Source organism: Bemisia tabaci, chromosome 10 (assembly GCF_918797505.1).
Source record: "Bemisia tabaci chromosome 10, PGI_BMITA_v3".
Lineage (NCBI taxonomy): Eukaryota > Metazoa > Arthropoda > Insecta > Hemiptera > Aleyrodidae > Bemisia > Bemisia tabaci.
In genome coordinates, this window is record NC_092802.1 from 24,163,435 (window position 1) to 24,179,959 (window position 16,525).

General features: G+C 40.3%; 1 protein-coding gene across 1 annotated transcript; it reads right to left on the bottom strand.

Annotated features, from left to right (window-relative positions):
- Positions 1 to 1,040: 1,040 nt before the first annotated feature.
- LOC109042337 (arylsulfatase B-like) lies at positions 1,041 to 14,615 on the bottom strand. Its single transcript, XM_072305281.1, has 9 exons — positions 14,586 to 14,615; positions 13,994 to 14,153; positions 12,035 to 12,105; positions 9,314 to 9,466; positions 7,317 to 7,542; positions 6,725 to 6,891; positions 5,104 to 5,239; positions 2,996 to 3,154; positions 1,041 to 1,531 (listed from the first exon to the last, which is right to left on the bottom strand). Exons 1-9 carry the CDS (start codon positions 14,613 to 14,615, stop codon positions 1,041 to 1,043), a joined length of 1,593 nt encoding a protein of 530 aa, XP_072161382.1.
- Between the last annotated feature and the right edge of the window lie 1,910 nt (positions 14,616 to 16,525).

The following is a 16,525-nucleotide window of genomic DNA, read 5'->3' on the forward strand; positions in this document are numbered from 1 at the left end:
AATTTTTTAAATCGAGTTTCCTTCAAAATTCGTCTAAACTCTTTTAGATGAAATCACTGAAATAGCTAAAACAGCATAATTTATCTGAATTGTATGAAAACGAGACATATATGGACGTATTTCTGCCAAACGGAACTATTTGCATTAAGACATGAGCCCCAGTGCTTTCAAGTACAGTGCTGCCTCCTGCCAATTTCTAACCTAAAATGTGTTTGTTGTGAGCCCAAAACACAACCACGAAAGCATGCATTATGAAAGAACAAACATAAATGTGGTTAAAAATTTTAACTTCCACCGCCGCGCCGAACGCACTGTGTTGGCGCAATGCGTGAAGTATTCATGTAGTCTTGTAGGTACTATGCATTTCAAGCCGACTGCTGCTGACCGCAGTGTGTTTGACGCAATGCGTGAAGTATTCATGCAGTCTTTTAGGCGCTATGTGTTTCATGCCGACCGCCGCACCGCTCCGTTCCAGGTCAAATGGCGTATTTGGTTCCTCTCTTAACTTGACTAATTAAAGGTGTTGTCTCTTGTATCACCGAAAGACGTCACAATTATAAATTACTACGCTTTTACTCTCAGGAAATGAGGGGTTTTTTCGCCTTTTCTCGTTTATAATTTATTTTCTGAATCCGATTGTTTTCTCTCATTTTTTGATACCTACATTCAAAAAGATTGCAAAATTTGACGCCCCCTAAATTTTTGCCGCCATGGGCCGCGGTCCATGTGGCCACCCCCTTAACCCGGCGCCCTGCAGTAGATATCACTTACGGCTGCCTTGCTTAACAATAGCCTATCATCCAAATGAAAAATACCCTTTGTATGTAATTGGAATAAAATCAGTCGATTTTTAATCATCCAAACGATTTCTAGGAGTCTTTCGGGTGATTAGTGACAATTTGACAAAGAACGGAAGGCATTTTTCAATTAAATATTTTGGTCAGAAGCTCCAGACCCCGTTTTCTGAAAACTGCATTTTTGCACCTACTGGTCTCTTCGCTATCACGGCAGATTTGTTCTGAGTTATTCGTGTCTGGGAACTAGGACATGCCCCTGCCCTCCGACCCGTCTACCCCCTTGGGCTCCTTAGCCCACCAACCATCCCAATTCTTCGGGTGCGAGGCCGGGTCAAATCCATGGTTCTGCACCGGAACCACCTCCGAAGCGTAGCTCTCGACTAGTTCCTGCAGTGCATCGACAACCGATGGATGTTGCTCAGCCACGTCATGGAATTCGCACGGGTCCTGGTGGATGTTGAAAAGGCAGGGTGCTTTATGACACCGATCAGGAGGGATGAAGGGATCGGTGGAGCTCGAAGCGGCTGCTGCGATACGTTCTGCGCATGCTGACGTCATATCCAAGGTGGCACGGCGTTCCGTGTATTCCTCCCGTAAATTATCCGAGGGCTGATTCCGCCGTAGGATCCGGGATACTCGGCCGGTCGTCACGAGATCCATCGAGTATTTCTCACCATTTCGACCGCTCTCGCCGAAGTACAGCTGTGTGATATTACGCCGCTGAGTAGCATTGACTGAAAATTTGAGAGGAAACTATCACTTCTTTTGTTAACTTTATCGGTCATACTTCATCAAATTCTTTCAATCGTCTTCTTTCTTCAATTCATGAAGAATATGTGATTTGATTGTTGGTTCTTATGTAAAAGTTCGCGCGAAACACGATGGTGCCACTGGTTTTCTCTGAAATCATCTCCCAAGCTCAAAAAAAGCTCTCAAGTTGAGGCCAAAATGAAGGGGATATCCCACGCTATCCTGACAGTCCACCTCTACATCAAGGCAAACTCTCCATGCAAAGATAGGGAACAAATACATTGACAGGGCTGCCACTTTATTTGGGGACTCCAAAACTGAAAACACGGCATCACTGCCAATGTATTTGCTCCCTATCTTTGCATGGAGAGTTTGTCTTGATGTAGAGATGGACTCTCAGGATAGCGTGGGATATCCCCTCCATTTTGGCCTCACTTTGAGAGCTTTTTTTGAGCTTGGGAGTTGATTTCAGAGAAAACCAGTGAAACCGTCGTGTTTCTCGCGAACTTTAACGTAAGAATCAACAGTCAAATCGCAAATTCCTCAAACATGCAACATCTCCATTGTCATCAGTCACATCACGAAAGCGAACGCGGACGCGGATACCGAACTACTCGCGATCGCGAAAGCGCATCATAATTTTAGTTTTTATAAATTTTTTAAACACCCGACGATGAGCGGTTGCTCGAAACGGCCGTAGCGTAAGAAGTATCAACAACAATTTTAGAAAAATCGGCAAGAAAAAGTTTTTGCAAAATTTGAGAAAACTTTATGATTCTGTTTTATCAATAGGAGGAAGTATACCTCAATGGATCAGTTGCGCTGGTAACAGAATCGTATTTTGATGCTTGATTCTCGTAGATTAGCAAAAAGTAATAAGATCTGTTCAAATAGTAATTTTCTACGTTCAATATTAATCGAGATATCGCGCTTTGAAAAAGTTTGTTTATGACGTAATCAACCGCGAAAGTGATGCTTATCAAAGTGTATTCTCTGACAAATGAATCAGTGAGTTCGAAAACACACCAACTCGGTATCTCGAAATTGCTCAATTTTCATAAGAGACGGTCAATTTTTATAAAAGTCATTGAAGTTAGCGCATCTGTTCCAACTTGGACCTTTAAAATGCCCTTAAGTGCTTGTATTTCGGCACCAAAAACCTCTTTCTTAGACTAATTTCTTCATTTACTGTTTGGTTTCGTGTGTGTCTTGATGCTTTTCATTTTTCGGAGTTGGTGTGTTTTCGTTCTCACTGATTCACATGTGAGTCTCGTTATTGTGACACCACTCTGCTTCAAGAACATCATCATTGGTTGTTTGTCTCTGCGAAGCCAACCTGATGATACTCTGACATCATCTTGATGTCTAAATCTAAAATGCAACTAAATATTAAAATTGGCTACGGATAATGCCAGTTAGCTGTCGATGCTTTCAGTTGGTGATATTACCTTGAACTAATTTCCATTTGTCTTTGATGATAGCCCAGTCACCTACTTCTTCTAATATGTTAACTAAGAGTTCATTTCGTGGGCTTTTAGTATTTTTGCCGATTAAATAATCCCAGTGACTGACTCCATCGAGTCCTTCCAACAGGTCTGCATTGCCTCCTAGGATAAATCGAAGAATTAGAGAAATGACATCAATTCAATGAAAACAACGGGTCGCATTTAGCAATAAAGAACCAGCGCGACTAAAATGTTGTAAAAATGTTGCTTCTCTCATTAGTATGTACTAAAAATCTCCCAGAACAGCAAATATTTTTACTTTTGACCGACGAATTGATACGCGTAAAAGAAAATAGGTAATTGTGTTTTTAATACTGTGCTTATATCAAGTATATATTAAAAGAAGGTGTTGGAGTGGGTCCCCCCAGGTAGGCGACGGAGAGAGCGTCCAGCCAAACGGTGGGTAGAGGGCATCCGTGAAGAGATGGCCAGCAGCCAGCTTCCGGAGGATCTCTACCATGGCTGATTCCTGTGGAGAGTAGGCGTCGCAGAGCTAGCGCGCCGTAAAATCGGCATATACATACACACATTTTTAAAAGAAAAAAGGAGAAGTTGCACAATTTTGAAAAAACTGTAATCGCGCTTGATCCTTTTTGCTAAATGCAATCCAAATAAAGGTAAAATAATTTTGCTCAAAGGTTTTTTCTAGGTTCAGATGTGTTAGCAGCGACCAACTCAGACATTCGGACGTAATTTTTGCCAAACGGAACTATGTGCATTATTACGTGAGCCTTGTTATTCAGACATTCTTATGGGTCTCAGGGTTCATGTCTTGATGCACATTTTTCCTTGTGGCAGAAATAAGTCCATTTTTTTGGAGAGAGAAGAGGGGCCATGTCTTAGCATTTCTCGTGGAAGGTATGCAAGGTTAAAACCGCTGAAAAGCATAGAACGTAATGATATTATTAAGATGATAAAGAAGAAAATGTCTTTAGAAAAGTTTTTCTCATTAGAGATGGAAAGGCCACACTCAGAAAAAAATTTCGATATACCTATTGGACATTGGACCAGCTATTAGCTATTCCAGTTCAGGTACCGGAAATGTTCGGTCACAAAAATCGCAGACCGGTCAAGCTGACCGAAATTCGGTTGCTTGTACCCAAAACTTTGGTTGACTTCACTAAAAAAGTTTGGTGCTCCATATGAACCAAAGTTCAATCCCTAAAACCATTTTTTTTTCTCTGTGCTTATAGTGGATCCCTTACCTACCTAACTGTGCCTGCGACTTTGATGTAAAGCACAAAGGGCGATTAGTTAATGCCATTTTTCTCCATGACTAAACATTATCAAGTAATAAGATCATCTGCCTGCAGTCACGTAATTGCACGTTTATTTTCGAGTGAGTTAGTTAAACCTAGTCTACCGAAAAGAAAAAAAGCACGTTGGAAAGTCTATTTCTGCACCTGTCTGTAATGAAACATTCATGAAAGGTACGTCGTTTCTGACATTACTGATCAACATTGGTTCTTCATCTTAATTATGGATGAGCCATTCGGTGATTATGCACGCGGTGTTTTGTAATTATGCACCAAATGAAAAAACCGATTATGAAATCTCGATATATTTCGAATTGAATAATTTCGTTGGTAAAAGTGCCCAGTTACCGGGAAAAATGAAAAAAATGAGAGGAACTTTATTCTCCCGAAAATTTTTGGCGAATGGACAGTCTTTGGTGCATGTTATTCAGTTTCATAAAATAGTCCCGCAGCAGCCTATAAACTATTTGATTATTTACTGAATGGTGCATTTTGGGATTTCTTCGAGTTATCCTCCATTGGTATCTTGGCAATAGTGGAAACTTTTACTTTTGACACTCCAACATATAACTATTGTAGCCAGGCTTCTTTCAAAATGAATGAAAATCACCCTTGTTTTATCAATTTGAAGTTAACAATTTTTTTTCGGGGGAGGGGGGGGGGGAGGATAAAGATGCACGTGATCCTAAAAAACATTTTCCCTTATATGACGCATTTTTTTATTCCCTCCACGTTAGGCCGTTCTCGAAGTAAGACATCTAGATATGCATGTTAATGATAATAATTTTCTTCAACCTGCGGCGGAATATAAAGTTGGAAGCCAGTCAGATATGTGCATGTATTCTTCGAAGGTTTTGCGAAGGTCTTTGAATAGTGGACTCCAAGCAATAGACACTCCTCTGACTCCACCCTCAGATGGAGAAAATTTCATCTGAAACAATGAAAGAATGCGTCTCCTGAAATTGATTTTCCACTTTTCAATCTCTTTTTTTCATTTTCAAATGCGACCAAAATGTAACCAAAAACGTTTAGTAGGAGGTGAATCTATGGTAAGTATGTTTAGACTTTAAATCGAAAAAAATCAAAATCTTGGCTGATCCTCTTTTCGAAATATTGAAATTTAAAATGTTCATAGTAAGTGCAAGTTTTCCACTGACTTCGATCCGGTTTTTCATTTATTTGTCCATTGAATCGACGTCGACCGTTTCAAGTCGATCGATTCACGTTTTTAATTTTCGTTCGATTCATGTCAATCGAATGCATACCCTCTCGTTGCATGCAAGTTTCCTAACTTACTCTTTTTTTAACAGAACAATCCGCCTTATGATGCGTCTGCGGCAATTGTTGTTACGAATAAGTTGTGCGTGTTAATTTCAGCTCATTACATACTGACTGTCTGAAGGCGTTCTATATGCGCAAATTGTGCAATCTGTCGGAGGACGAACGAAGTAGGGATTGAGCGATTCATTCAATCTCACTTCTGTTGTTCTCCAACAGGGTGCTCTACGTTTGGACATTGAAATTCGCCTTCAGAGAGTAAAGTATGCAATGAGCTGAGATCAGCACGCCCAATATATTCGCAACAACAATTTCTGCAGACGCAGCTAAAGGCTGCTTTCGCACATAAATCTCCTTCAGAGATTCAAGTTCAAGTATGTAATGAGCTGAAATCAGCACAAACAACATATTCGTAACAACAATTGCGGAAATCACTCTCTAGTAATCCAGTAACAGTACATTTTAAAGGTGGTTTCTTTTTTTCTGGCAGAGGATGTAAAATCTGAAAATTTAAAGCCCAGGACATACGATTGAAATTTTTATATTATTTGATGGCCTTCTCTCAAACCCATTTTTTTAGAATATACATTTTAGACTTCTTCATTTTTTTCGGTGAGACGTTTTTTAAACCAAAATCTCCATGGGAAACTGATCGGTGCAATTTTACGTATAACTCTGTTTCTAGTCCACCGGCACTAGAATCTTCACATGGGTGTGGTAAAAAAAGGGGGAAAAAAGTTGTGAGCCATTTTATTTATCTAATCTCTTTGTTAATTATGTTTTGTGCAATGAGGGACGCTGGAAAAATTATTATCTTTTATGAATATTATCATTTCATTTAACTAACAATCGCCCGAGATACTGAGCACATTTCTGGTTACACTGGTATTCATTTGGAATAATTAACGCTCGCGCCTATAAAATAACTAAAAATTATAAATATACTTCAAACATTTCAAGCGCAAGAGTTAGAATTGGGAGAATTTAAATTGAATGGAACTATATCCATTATGACATGAGCCCCGCCATGCATGAATTCTTATGGATCTCAGGGCTCATGTTCGAATGGATATAGTTCTTTGTGATTTAAATCCGTCAAATTGAGGCTGATCCGATGAAAAAGAACTAGTGAACTCACACCACGCAGAGGCCAATTTGACGCACTGTTCTGAAGTTGCGAAAATGGCCATGCGGTTATGCCTCCATTGTCAGCTATGAAAATGATGACACTCTTCTGCAACATGTTTTGAGAGTCCAAAGCTTCGACGACTGCGCCAATAGAGTCGTCCAAGGCTTCCATCATTCCTATGAATCATCAAAAATTATGCTAGTGATTCACTGTAAAAGTGCCTCAGAGAAGTACTTTCTTATATAGTGGCTTCAGTGGTGATTTATATAAGTCATAGTTTCTTGATCTTAGCTCTTAATTCTTTGACATATCCTCTTTATTTATTTCAAGTAAATTTAAATTCTTAAGAATCTATAGGGTGATACAAGGTTGCAGAGGCGTGTTTTATGGGTCAAAATGATACATATTTTTTCTTGCATTTTGACAACGCGGTAATGCAAAAAATCTTACGAAAATTGGAATTCTCCAACCATTTGGCACATTGTTATTTTTCCATTTTTAAGGACTTTCAATCATGATGCTTAATTGAATAGAACAGGAGTCTCCCTCTTTTATTTACTCTTACCTGCATATAATCGCCTTGACGGGTCCGATTAGTAGCTAAATTTTTTAGAATTTTCGGTTTCTTTCCGAACCTCCAACACACCAGGGGCACCAGCGTGCGGGGCTAGGTGTGATAAATAGAGGAACAGTGGTTCAGGTGACTTTTCGTGACCTTTAATTACTTTAACAGCCTCTTCCGTATAAACATCTGTTAAATAGTTGCCCACAACCTCTTCTTTGCTTCGATTCCCGTTGCGGTAACAGTCATACCCAGTAACATTATCCTAAAAAAAGAGGGATACCTGAATTTACACATAAAACAAACAAGCAGTTCCAACGCCAACGCGTTGGAGGGCGCTTCTTTATCACTGCGCATGCGAGGAACGTTTTCATACGGCCAAGCGAGAGTATTGCGGACGGACAATGTATGACAAATTGCCTACGTGAAGGTGGTCCGGCAGCAACATACCCGCCACTAGTCTCTGGAAAACAATAGAAAATAGAAGTTGCGTACGTTGCCAGCGAGCGCGCTGCGAGCGCATCTGTTTCAATTACCTAGCATCGAGTCGGGCCTCTAACTTTCTATTCTCTCTGACATAACCTTAAACCTTTTTTTTTTTTTTTTTTTTTTTTTTTTTTTGCTGGTTTAGTGGCTTATATTCCGTTGGAACCTACAGCCATCGATAGACAGTATTTATTGTCCTTAGACATCATGGGATTTAGGCACATCCATGCTCCAGACTTTCAAATTTTCAGGGATTAAGGCCGAGTGGAATCTGTTTCTGCAGATCCACTCGTCAGTTCCATGAAAATTTGTCGCCACCACCGGGATTCGAACCCGGGACCTATTGACCTAGAGTCAGACGCGCTGACCACTAGGCCAACCTGGCCGGCAACCTTAAACCTTCAACCCGTTGTTCAACCCAGAGCCGCAAACAGCTGACGCTTGACGATGCTGCGCCGAGAAAATGAACCAATCACAAAATAGCACAGTAATACGTCACTAAAATGAAGAGATCACGTGACTGTTCGTGATTTTTTCGAATCAATCTGAAACTACAACCTCGAATAAGAGGCATTTAAGCATAACGAAGCCCCAAAATAGTTTAACCAGGTAATACGTCCGTGCGAGATTGTTATGCTTAAAAGCAAAACATTTCACGAAAACTTTTACGAATACCAGATGCAGAAGAAAATCAAATTTTCCCGGGTGTACCAGAATGGCGTCATTACCCATAAGGCAAAACGGTATGTAGTATAGTACATGTTACATCGGGGGAGTCGAACGGCTGGAAAGGGCGCATCTGGTACCCAGAAGCGCCCAAAATGTAACAAACGTCGTAGAAAGAATGCTAGTGATAATATTAATCCATCTAAGAGAAGAACCTTTTTTATTGAGTTACTGAGCTATATTATACAGAAAGGCCCAGGCCTTTTTTACAGTTGCCTTAGGTATGATTAAATCCAAGAGCGCGGCATATTCGACCCCAAGGAATCTGGATTGGAGGGCCTTGTCGTCCTCAGAGGCTCCTTTGATAGAGCACAGAGGGACCCTCACTTTTTAAACCTACAAGTATTCAGGGTTCCTTGTGCCCCCTTAGGAAAGCCTCTAGGGACGATTTTACTCTCAAATTCGGTTTCTTTAGGGGGTAATTACACATGAAAACAACTTTTTCCGAGGCTCTGCGTCAATTTAGGGGAACTTTCATTTTTTGAAAGGGCGCCTTGAAGGTGAGTATTTCGGATATGGATGTGCCGATTGTGGATTTCATGGTGTCGATTTAGGTAAAAATTCCCCGTGGTTTTTGATTCCAATGAAATAATTTCAAAATTGTGACATAAACCCCGACTTTTGAAGTATGGACTCCCTTTGCACCCCCGAGGGACGCCAGAGGGGCTACATTACCATTAAATTCGCATTTCATGGGGTTGATTTCCTGTTCTTCTCCGTTGTCCTGAACTTCGTCCGACTTAAATCAACCGAAAAAATTTCTGGCACGGTAGGTCCGGGCCACCCTGTACAAAGAGATTTGATGTATAAAAATCATACTCAACCCAATCATGAATGCCGTTTTTATTGCCGACGTATCCGTTGTAGTATCCAAAATGAGAGTGAAAACCACGATGAGTGGGGGTCATGCTTGTTTTTGAACTTCCAAGATGCCATTTACCAATTAGACGAGTAATATACCCCAATTTCTGCAAATACTGAAACAAAAGTTTGATCACATTCGCCGATTTATTCATATGCATCGATCAAAAATAGAATTGAACACAAATAATTTCAATTTTATAAATTGAAAAATAGATATTTTAATACGCTTAGTTGCAGAGTAACAATTTTTCAAAATTGACGCTACTGCGTTCCAAAATAGACCCAGCGTTTTATAGCTACTTCCGAAGGCCACCATACCGATCTGTGAAGCGCATACGGATGTGATATTTCAGGATTGCGGACCTACATATTGACGGGTATAAGTGGTCATAGGACATTTCGTCAACGATTTTTTGTCCGCCCACCTGTTTCTTCCAGTAACTTACGTCCACGCGTTTTTTCGGCATGGGAGTTTTGGTCCACGTGCCAGTTGAGACCCAAAGTTAATTGACCCACACGTAAATAAAAACGACAATTGCTCACGACGTTTTTGGATGAAAATGTATAACGTCTTGGAAGGGGGTTTTGCTGAAATGAGGGTTTGCTTGTTTTGGGCGCTTCTGGGTACCAGATGCGCCCTTTCCAACCGTTCGACTCCCCCGATGTAACATGTACTATACTACATGCCCTTTTGCCTTATGGGTAATGACGCCATTCTGGTACACCCGGGAAAAATTGGATTTTTTTCTGCATCTGGTATTCGTAAAAGTTTTCGTGAAATGTTTTGCTTTTAAGCATAACAATCTCGCACGGACGTTTTACCTGGTTAAAGTATTTTAGGGCCTCCTTATGCTTTAAATACTTATATCCGAGGCAGTACTTTCAGATCGATTTGAAAATATTACGAACAGTCACGTGATCTCTTCATTTTAGTGACGTATTACTGTGCTACTTTGTGATTGGTTCATTTTCTTGGCGCAGCATCGACACGTCAGCTGTTTGCGGCATTGAGCGGAAGGTTTAAGGTTATGTCATGGACCAAGAGAATGAATAAGGACCCCCAACTCCAGTTAGCGGAGACATTAGCGCTGCCTGCGTTCACGCCGTGAATATGGGTCCAGCCAGCGCCGATGTCACCGCCGGCCGGCCGGTCCCTCTCTTCCCCGCGACCCGCGCTTCCCCTCCCCATTGCTGAACTCCTCTTCACGCGGCCCCGCTCCCCCGCGACCTGCGCGCCCTACCTCGCGGCGTCGCGACGCCGCTGTCCGCTAGATCGCGTTGACGCACCAGCTTTAGAGGTTCCGCCGCTCTTTCCCGTCGTCTGATTTACAGTGAATCCTTTATGTTTCCATTCACCACCGACTAAAATTCATCACAAAATGCTTGTGGAAAGTTTCAGGTCTTCGCGGTCGATCTGAAGTTTTGAAGGGTTTTGCGGTAAAAGAATCCCACTTTAAATTCCAGCTTCGTCAGTCTTCGGGTACATAAGTTGGTAGTAATATGCTTTGACAAAGAAGCGCCCTTCAACGCTTGGGCGTTGGAACTGCTTGTTTTTGTTTTGTCTGTTTGGTCCAACAGAGAATAATATATACGTAGTTGAGAGTTTTGGTAAAAATGAGGGAGCGTCAATTCCATGAGACAAAATTCACTAAAACTCTCTACACCTCTTTGGTGTAACAGGACTTGATTATCTTTCAAGAAATTCCCACCTTGTTATACCTGAACCGGATAAACCTCTATATTTGCCTCAGCTAAAGGCTCTTAGATTATTCCTGTGTACGATAAGTATCTTGATTTATTTTGCGAGGAAATATCTGTACATTTAAAGGATGCCTGTCATTCTTAATACGTTCAATTTCGTATAATACTGTGCAACACCTCTGTTGTGAAATAGTTGCTTCAGGCGCCGCCACACGGCGGGCGGGCGGCCAGCGCGCAACGCGCATTGGCGCCTACAAACCTAAGTGAATACTTCAAGCATTGTGCAATGCGTGACGTATCCACTTAGGTTTGTAGGCGCCAGTGAGCCTCTAGCATAGCGCTGGCAGATCGCCGCTCCGCTCTGTTATTAGGCTTTAATATTTATACTCGCATAGTCAGCGTTTTTAACTCATGCTTTTGAAATGTCTGCACACTCTGCATTGCTTATTCTCATTTAAATTGATGGGGGAAAAATATGTATCAATTTATCAAAGGAGAATAATAATATAATGTGTGTTCTTTAAATATTGGTGGTTCCGTGTCAAATTTAATGATTTCCAAAGCACTTTAATTTTTTCTTTTACATTTTGTGCTTTTATTGTGCTGCAACGAGGTGTACGCGCAATCAAACGCTCAAAATTTGACGTATTTGACTCTAAAAGATCGATGTACAAATGGGTTAAAACTAAAGATTGCGTGCTTCTTGGTTTTTTCCCCTCTTTTATTCATTTTTGCAGTTTCTGTCGGCACAACTGCGGCTCATTGAGATTAATGACGCTAGGAAAATGTTTTACAAATATTTGTCTGCATGCGTAGAAGAAAAATCAAGGAAGGTTTCGATGAATTATACGTTGACTAGTTTTTTTTAAGGGAGAATGGCAGTATATAGTCATGAACTATGACAGGAAGTCTACAACGTCGCAAAAGGAGATACGAGATTTCGACCTAACTTCAAACGATAGATACATCAAAATAAGTACCTCAGGTAAAAGAACTTCGTCCAGAGGCATGCCATCTGCGTGTCCAGCAATAAGTGGGAAACCCTGTAGACCTGCAAGTTTCTTAAAATTAATACGTTGACCATGACCTGGTATAGTACTAATTCGAAGATATTATTTAAATGTTTTGTTATATGTTTTTGATCAAACGCTAATAAAAGTGACCAAATTATGCTTTTATTTACAAAGTTCGCTATCTTAATTGGACGTATTTCTACCAAACTGAACTACGTGCATTAAGACATGAGCCCTGAGACCAATAGGAGTATAATGCAGAACAGAGCTCACGTCATAATGCACATAGGTCTGTTTGGCAGAAATACGTTCAATTTACTTTTAAGAGAAAACAGACACTGCAACTCGTTGACTCAAAAGAATATCGAAGTCGAAATATGTAAAAATTATTTAACTGCAGCACGTACTAACCAACTTCCAAAACCAATTACCAATTCCAAATTGGTATTGGCTTCCAATTGGCTTCCAATTACCACGATTGTCAGCGAAACTGCACTGAGAAAAAACTATGGCTTATAAACCTATTAGAGGTAAATATGGAACACCACTAATAGTAGTACCTCTACATATAATAATAGCACATATACCTTAGTTATGGTACCTGTACCTCAATTAGGTACAGAGACCTTAGTATGGTTCACAGACCGAGAATCATTGGTTTATTTACGACTATTATAGGTGTTCCATATTTACCTCTAATAGGTTTATAAACCATAGTTTTTTCTCAGTGTGTAATAATGCGTTCTAAACCCTTTACCTCCTTCACAAAGTTGCAAAATTTCTGACAGAAACTCGTAATGAGTCCCCAGGATGTAAAATTTAATATGAATTTTCTTGATCAATTGAATCATCAATGATTTTGCAAGTTAAATTGCGAATTTTTCACTCGGAAGGGAACATAGAACACTGAGAAAAAACTATGGTTTATAAACCTATTAGAGGTAAATATGGAACACCTATAATAGTCGTAAATAAACTAATGATTCTCGGTCTGTGAACCATACTAAGGTCTCTGTACCTAATTAAGGTACCCCGTACCATAACTAAGGTATATGTGCTATTATTATATGTAGAGGTACTACTATTAGTGGTGTTCCATATTTACCTCTAATAGGTTTATAAGCCATAGCTTTTTCTCAGTGAACGGTACTTTGGGGCTGTCAATAAATTTCGTAGCGCTTTAGGAAGTGGGTGGATCTTCCTACTTTAATGACCTATCGTAACAGTAGTTGAGGGGTATCAAGCTTAGCGTTACGTAACGGTATGTATATTAAATTTGAACTTGTTCTTTTGGTTTTTCTCTTTTTTAAATTTTTATATGCTACTTTTTAGTCTATTAATTTATTCTTGTTTCTCACAAATCAGAGCCTTAATTATTAATGAAACTATTTAATGAAAGTCATCATCATAACCCCTTTTCTGTGACAAAATTGCTTTCAAGTTTTTTTGTGAAGAAGGGGGTGGGTGTCGGGGCAAATGTTACGCAGTAATTTTGGAGGTGTCTTAACCAGCATGACAATCGCGTTACAAGGGGTGAGTGATTGTCAAAATTAGGAAAAAATGCGTCACGTAAATTACGGACAGCTTGGAGAAAAATAGAACCGCGCTGAGTACCAGAGGATGGACTTCATCACATGGGACGGATGATGATTTTGCTTTAACATTCCATTCCGCACTTGGGCACAGCCGACACTTGTCCCCAGCACATTCCTCCTGTACTTCCGCACAAACTTCCTCTGCTAGGTGACATGTTTTCCTGCAGCCCACCACATCCGGCGGATATTAAAGCAAAGTTGGTGCTGAGTACCGTTCTATTTTTCTCCGTGAGCCACATTAAACTTTTTTTTCGGACTTTGATTACTTAAATTGAACACCATATAAGGTTAGCTAAACAAAGTTCATTCACCATAACCGCCAGATACATACCCATTCTAATGGGGTATTTTCCCGTTAGCAAAGCAGCCCTGGATGGCGAACAGCAGGGCAAAGCGTAATGACGGTTTAGGACGATACCATTGTAGGCCAAAGCGTCGATGTTTGGCGTCGGTATCTGATTCGATCCCCTGAATCCAACGTCGTTCCATCCCTGAAAGTGCGTGAATTGGTGCACCGTGAACTAACAGGACTCCACATTGCAATAAAGGAACAGCTAGTCTGGCTCATCTATAAAAATACTTATCTGCATAGAAAAACTGCGCAGTCAGAAATTTTCGTGTCAGCCGGCCAGGTTGGCCTAGTGGTCGGCGCGTCTGACTCTAGGTCAATAGGTCCCGGGTTCGAATCCCGGTAGTGGCGTCTAATTTTCACGGAATTTACGAGTAGGTCTGCTGAAACAGATTCTACTTGGCCCTAATCCCTGAAAATTTGAAAAGCCTGGAGCATGGATGTGCCTCAACCCCTTGACGTCTACGAACAATAAACATAGTCTAAAGTTGGCTGAAGTTGCTAGACACGAAACCATAAAATCAGCAGAAAAAAAAATTCTTGTCGACGATTCGAACAATCAGTAATGAAGTACCTGGTACCCTACCTCCGTCAATCTAAACATATTGTTCATGAAATATGATGGGATAAATAATTAAATCAAATAAAAACCTCCGAAATTCTTTTGAAATTGCGGGATACACTGGAAAAAAAACACATTAGATCTAGAGTCCAGACTCTTGAAAACATTGACAGTAAAAAGGACTCTTGATTCAATCAGATTTAAGCTTAAATTAAAAGGAAATCCGCTCAAATTAAGAGGCTTGCTTCTTGATTTAGGCTTAAATCTGATTGAATCAAGAGTATTTTTTCTTGTCGATGTTATTAAGAGTCTGGATTCTAGATCCAATGTATTTTTTTTTTCCAGTGTAATTGATCCATGGGGTCATCCTTAAGTTACGTAACGTTAAATTTGCGGGGTTTTTACCCCCTCCCCCGTCTGATTCCTTTGTGGCCCGGAAACACTGTTGTGCATGATCTCTTTCCACCCACTCCCATGAAAACGACGCTTATCCTGGACCCGTCCTCAAAAAAACGATACTGCGAAAACGACCCTGGCGTATGGAGCGTATGTCCCTTCCAAATTATTTCATTCAATTTTTTGTGACGGTATTGCTTGATCCTCCTGGACTCATGCAGTGGTGGAGCTTGAGAGGCATTGAAGGGAGGGGGAAGGTCATTTCGCTTCAACAACTTGCACTAGCTGGAGAAAGGAAGAGGGAGGACGCAACCAGCTTCATTATGGAGCCCGCATTATGGCAAGTCACGCAATAAATTTTTCAGCAAATTCAATATTACGGGAACTTTAGGAATATTGAGATAGCTTTATTTTGCAGAGTGGGCTACATAAAACTATAAAAAAAGTTTTCAACTTACCAGATCGTCTGCGATAATGAATATTATATGAGGTTGATCTGGATTCCGGGCAGCAGTAAAATACCACACACATTGAGTTACTAATAAGAGTATTTTGATCTTTCCGTGAGAAAACATGCTGTTGTATGGTATGAGGATACTCGCGGGAGAAGGGCGCGATGTCAAATGGGGAAACGTGAGTTTGCCTCATGATAGAGGAAGTTACTATACCCCCTTTCCTTCATAATTTGTTGCTTATTTTGATTTGTCAAACTTTCTAGGAGGTGGTAGCTGTCTCAGCTGTAATGTGACCATCAGATCGAATGAAAAGCAAAAACCAATTTTGACCGAAACCAGGACCAAATGAACTACCTTTTGCAACAAGGAATGACTTTTTCTGACTCATCTCAAAAATAACGTATAAGTCATTATATTCCTTATCTTGGTAGGAGCTTTCAATGATGAATTAGATATTATAGCCCCATAGTGCAACTTGTGGTCCACATAAGGTTAACATCAATTCTCGACTTGGCATGGTTAAAATTTGGTTAAAACACCCAACATGAGCTGTTATCAGATCGTCTCAAACTTACTTCTAATTTTCGTGTGCGTTTACTTCGATTATCATTATTTGGCCATATATCCGGATATCCGGATTTCTGGTAGTTTTATATAAAAAAAGCAAGCCCTACTGGCACGCTTAAAAAAATTGTTTTATGATTTTCTTTCACCTAGGACTTTTGGTTTAACTTTTCCAGGTGAAGTAACAAGGGAATTAATAGCTTGAGTCGTCGGCGGAACAAGCATTCTTTTCGGCGAGTTGGGCATAGAAAGACATCTTACGGAGTCGGGTGCAGGGAAATTTTCAACTCCAAAATAGGAGTCTGCGGCTCTCGTAAATATTTAGAAAACTTTAATGTATTGGGAGAAATTTTCAGCTGTTCTTACGGAAAATATTTGAGATAAAATTTCAAAGATCTGAAAAGTCAACCTCTTTTTTTACAAAATTCTCCGCATCAGTAAGTCCATGTGCCCCTCAAAGGAGGAACATATGGACACAACAGTTCCTCCTTCCCTGTTCCACTCATGACCATGGTACCATACGATTAAAACAGCCAC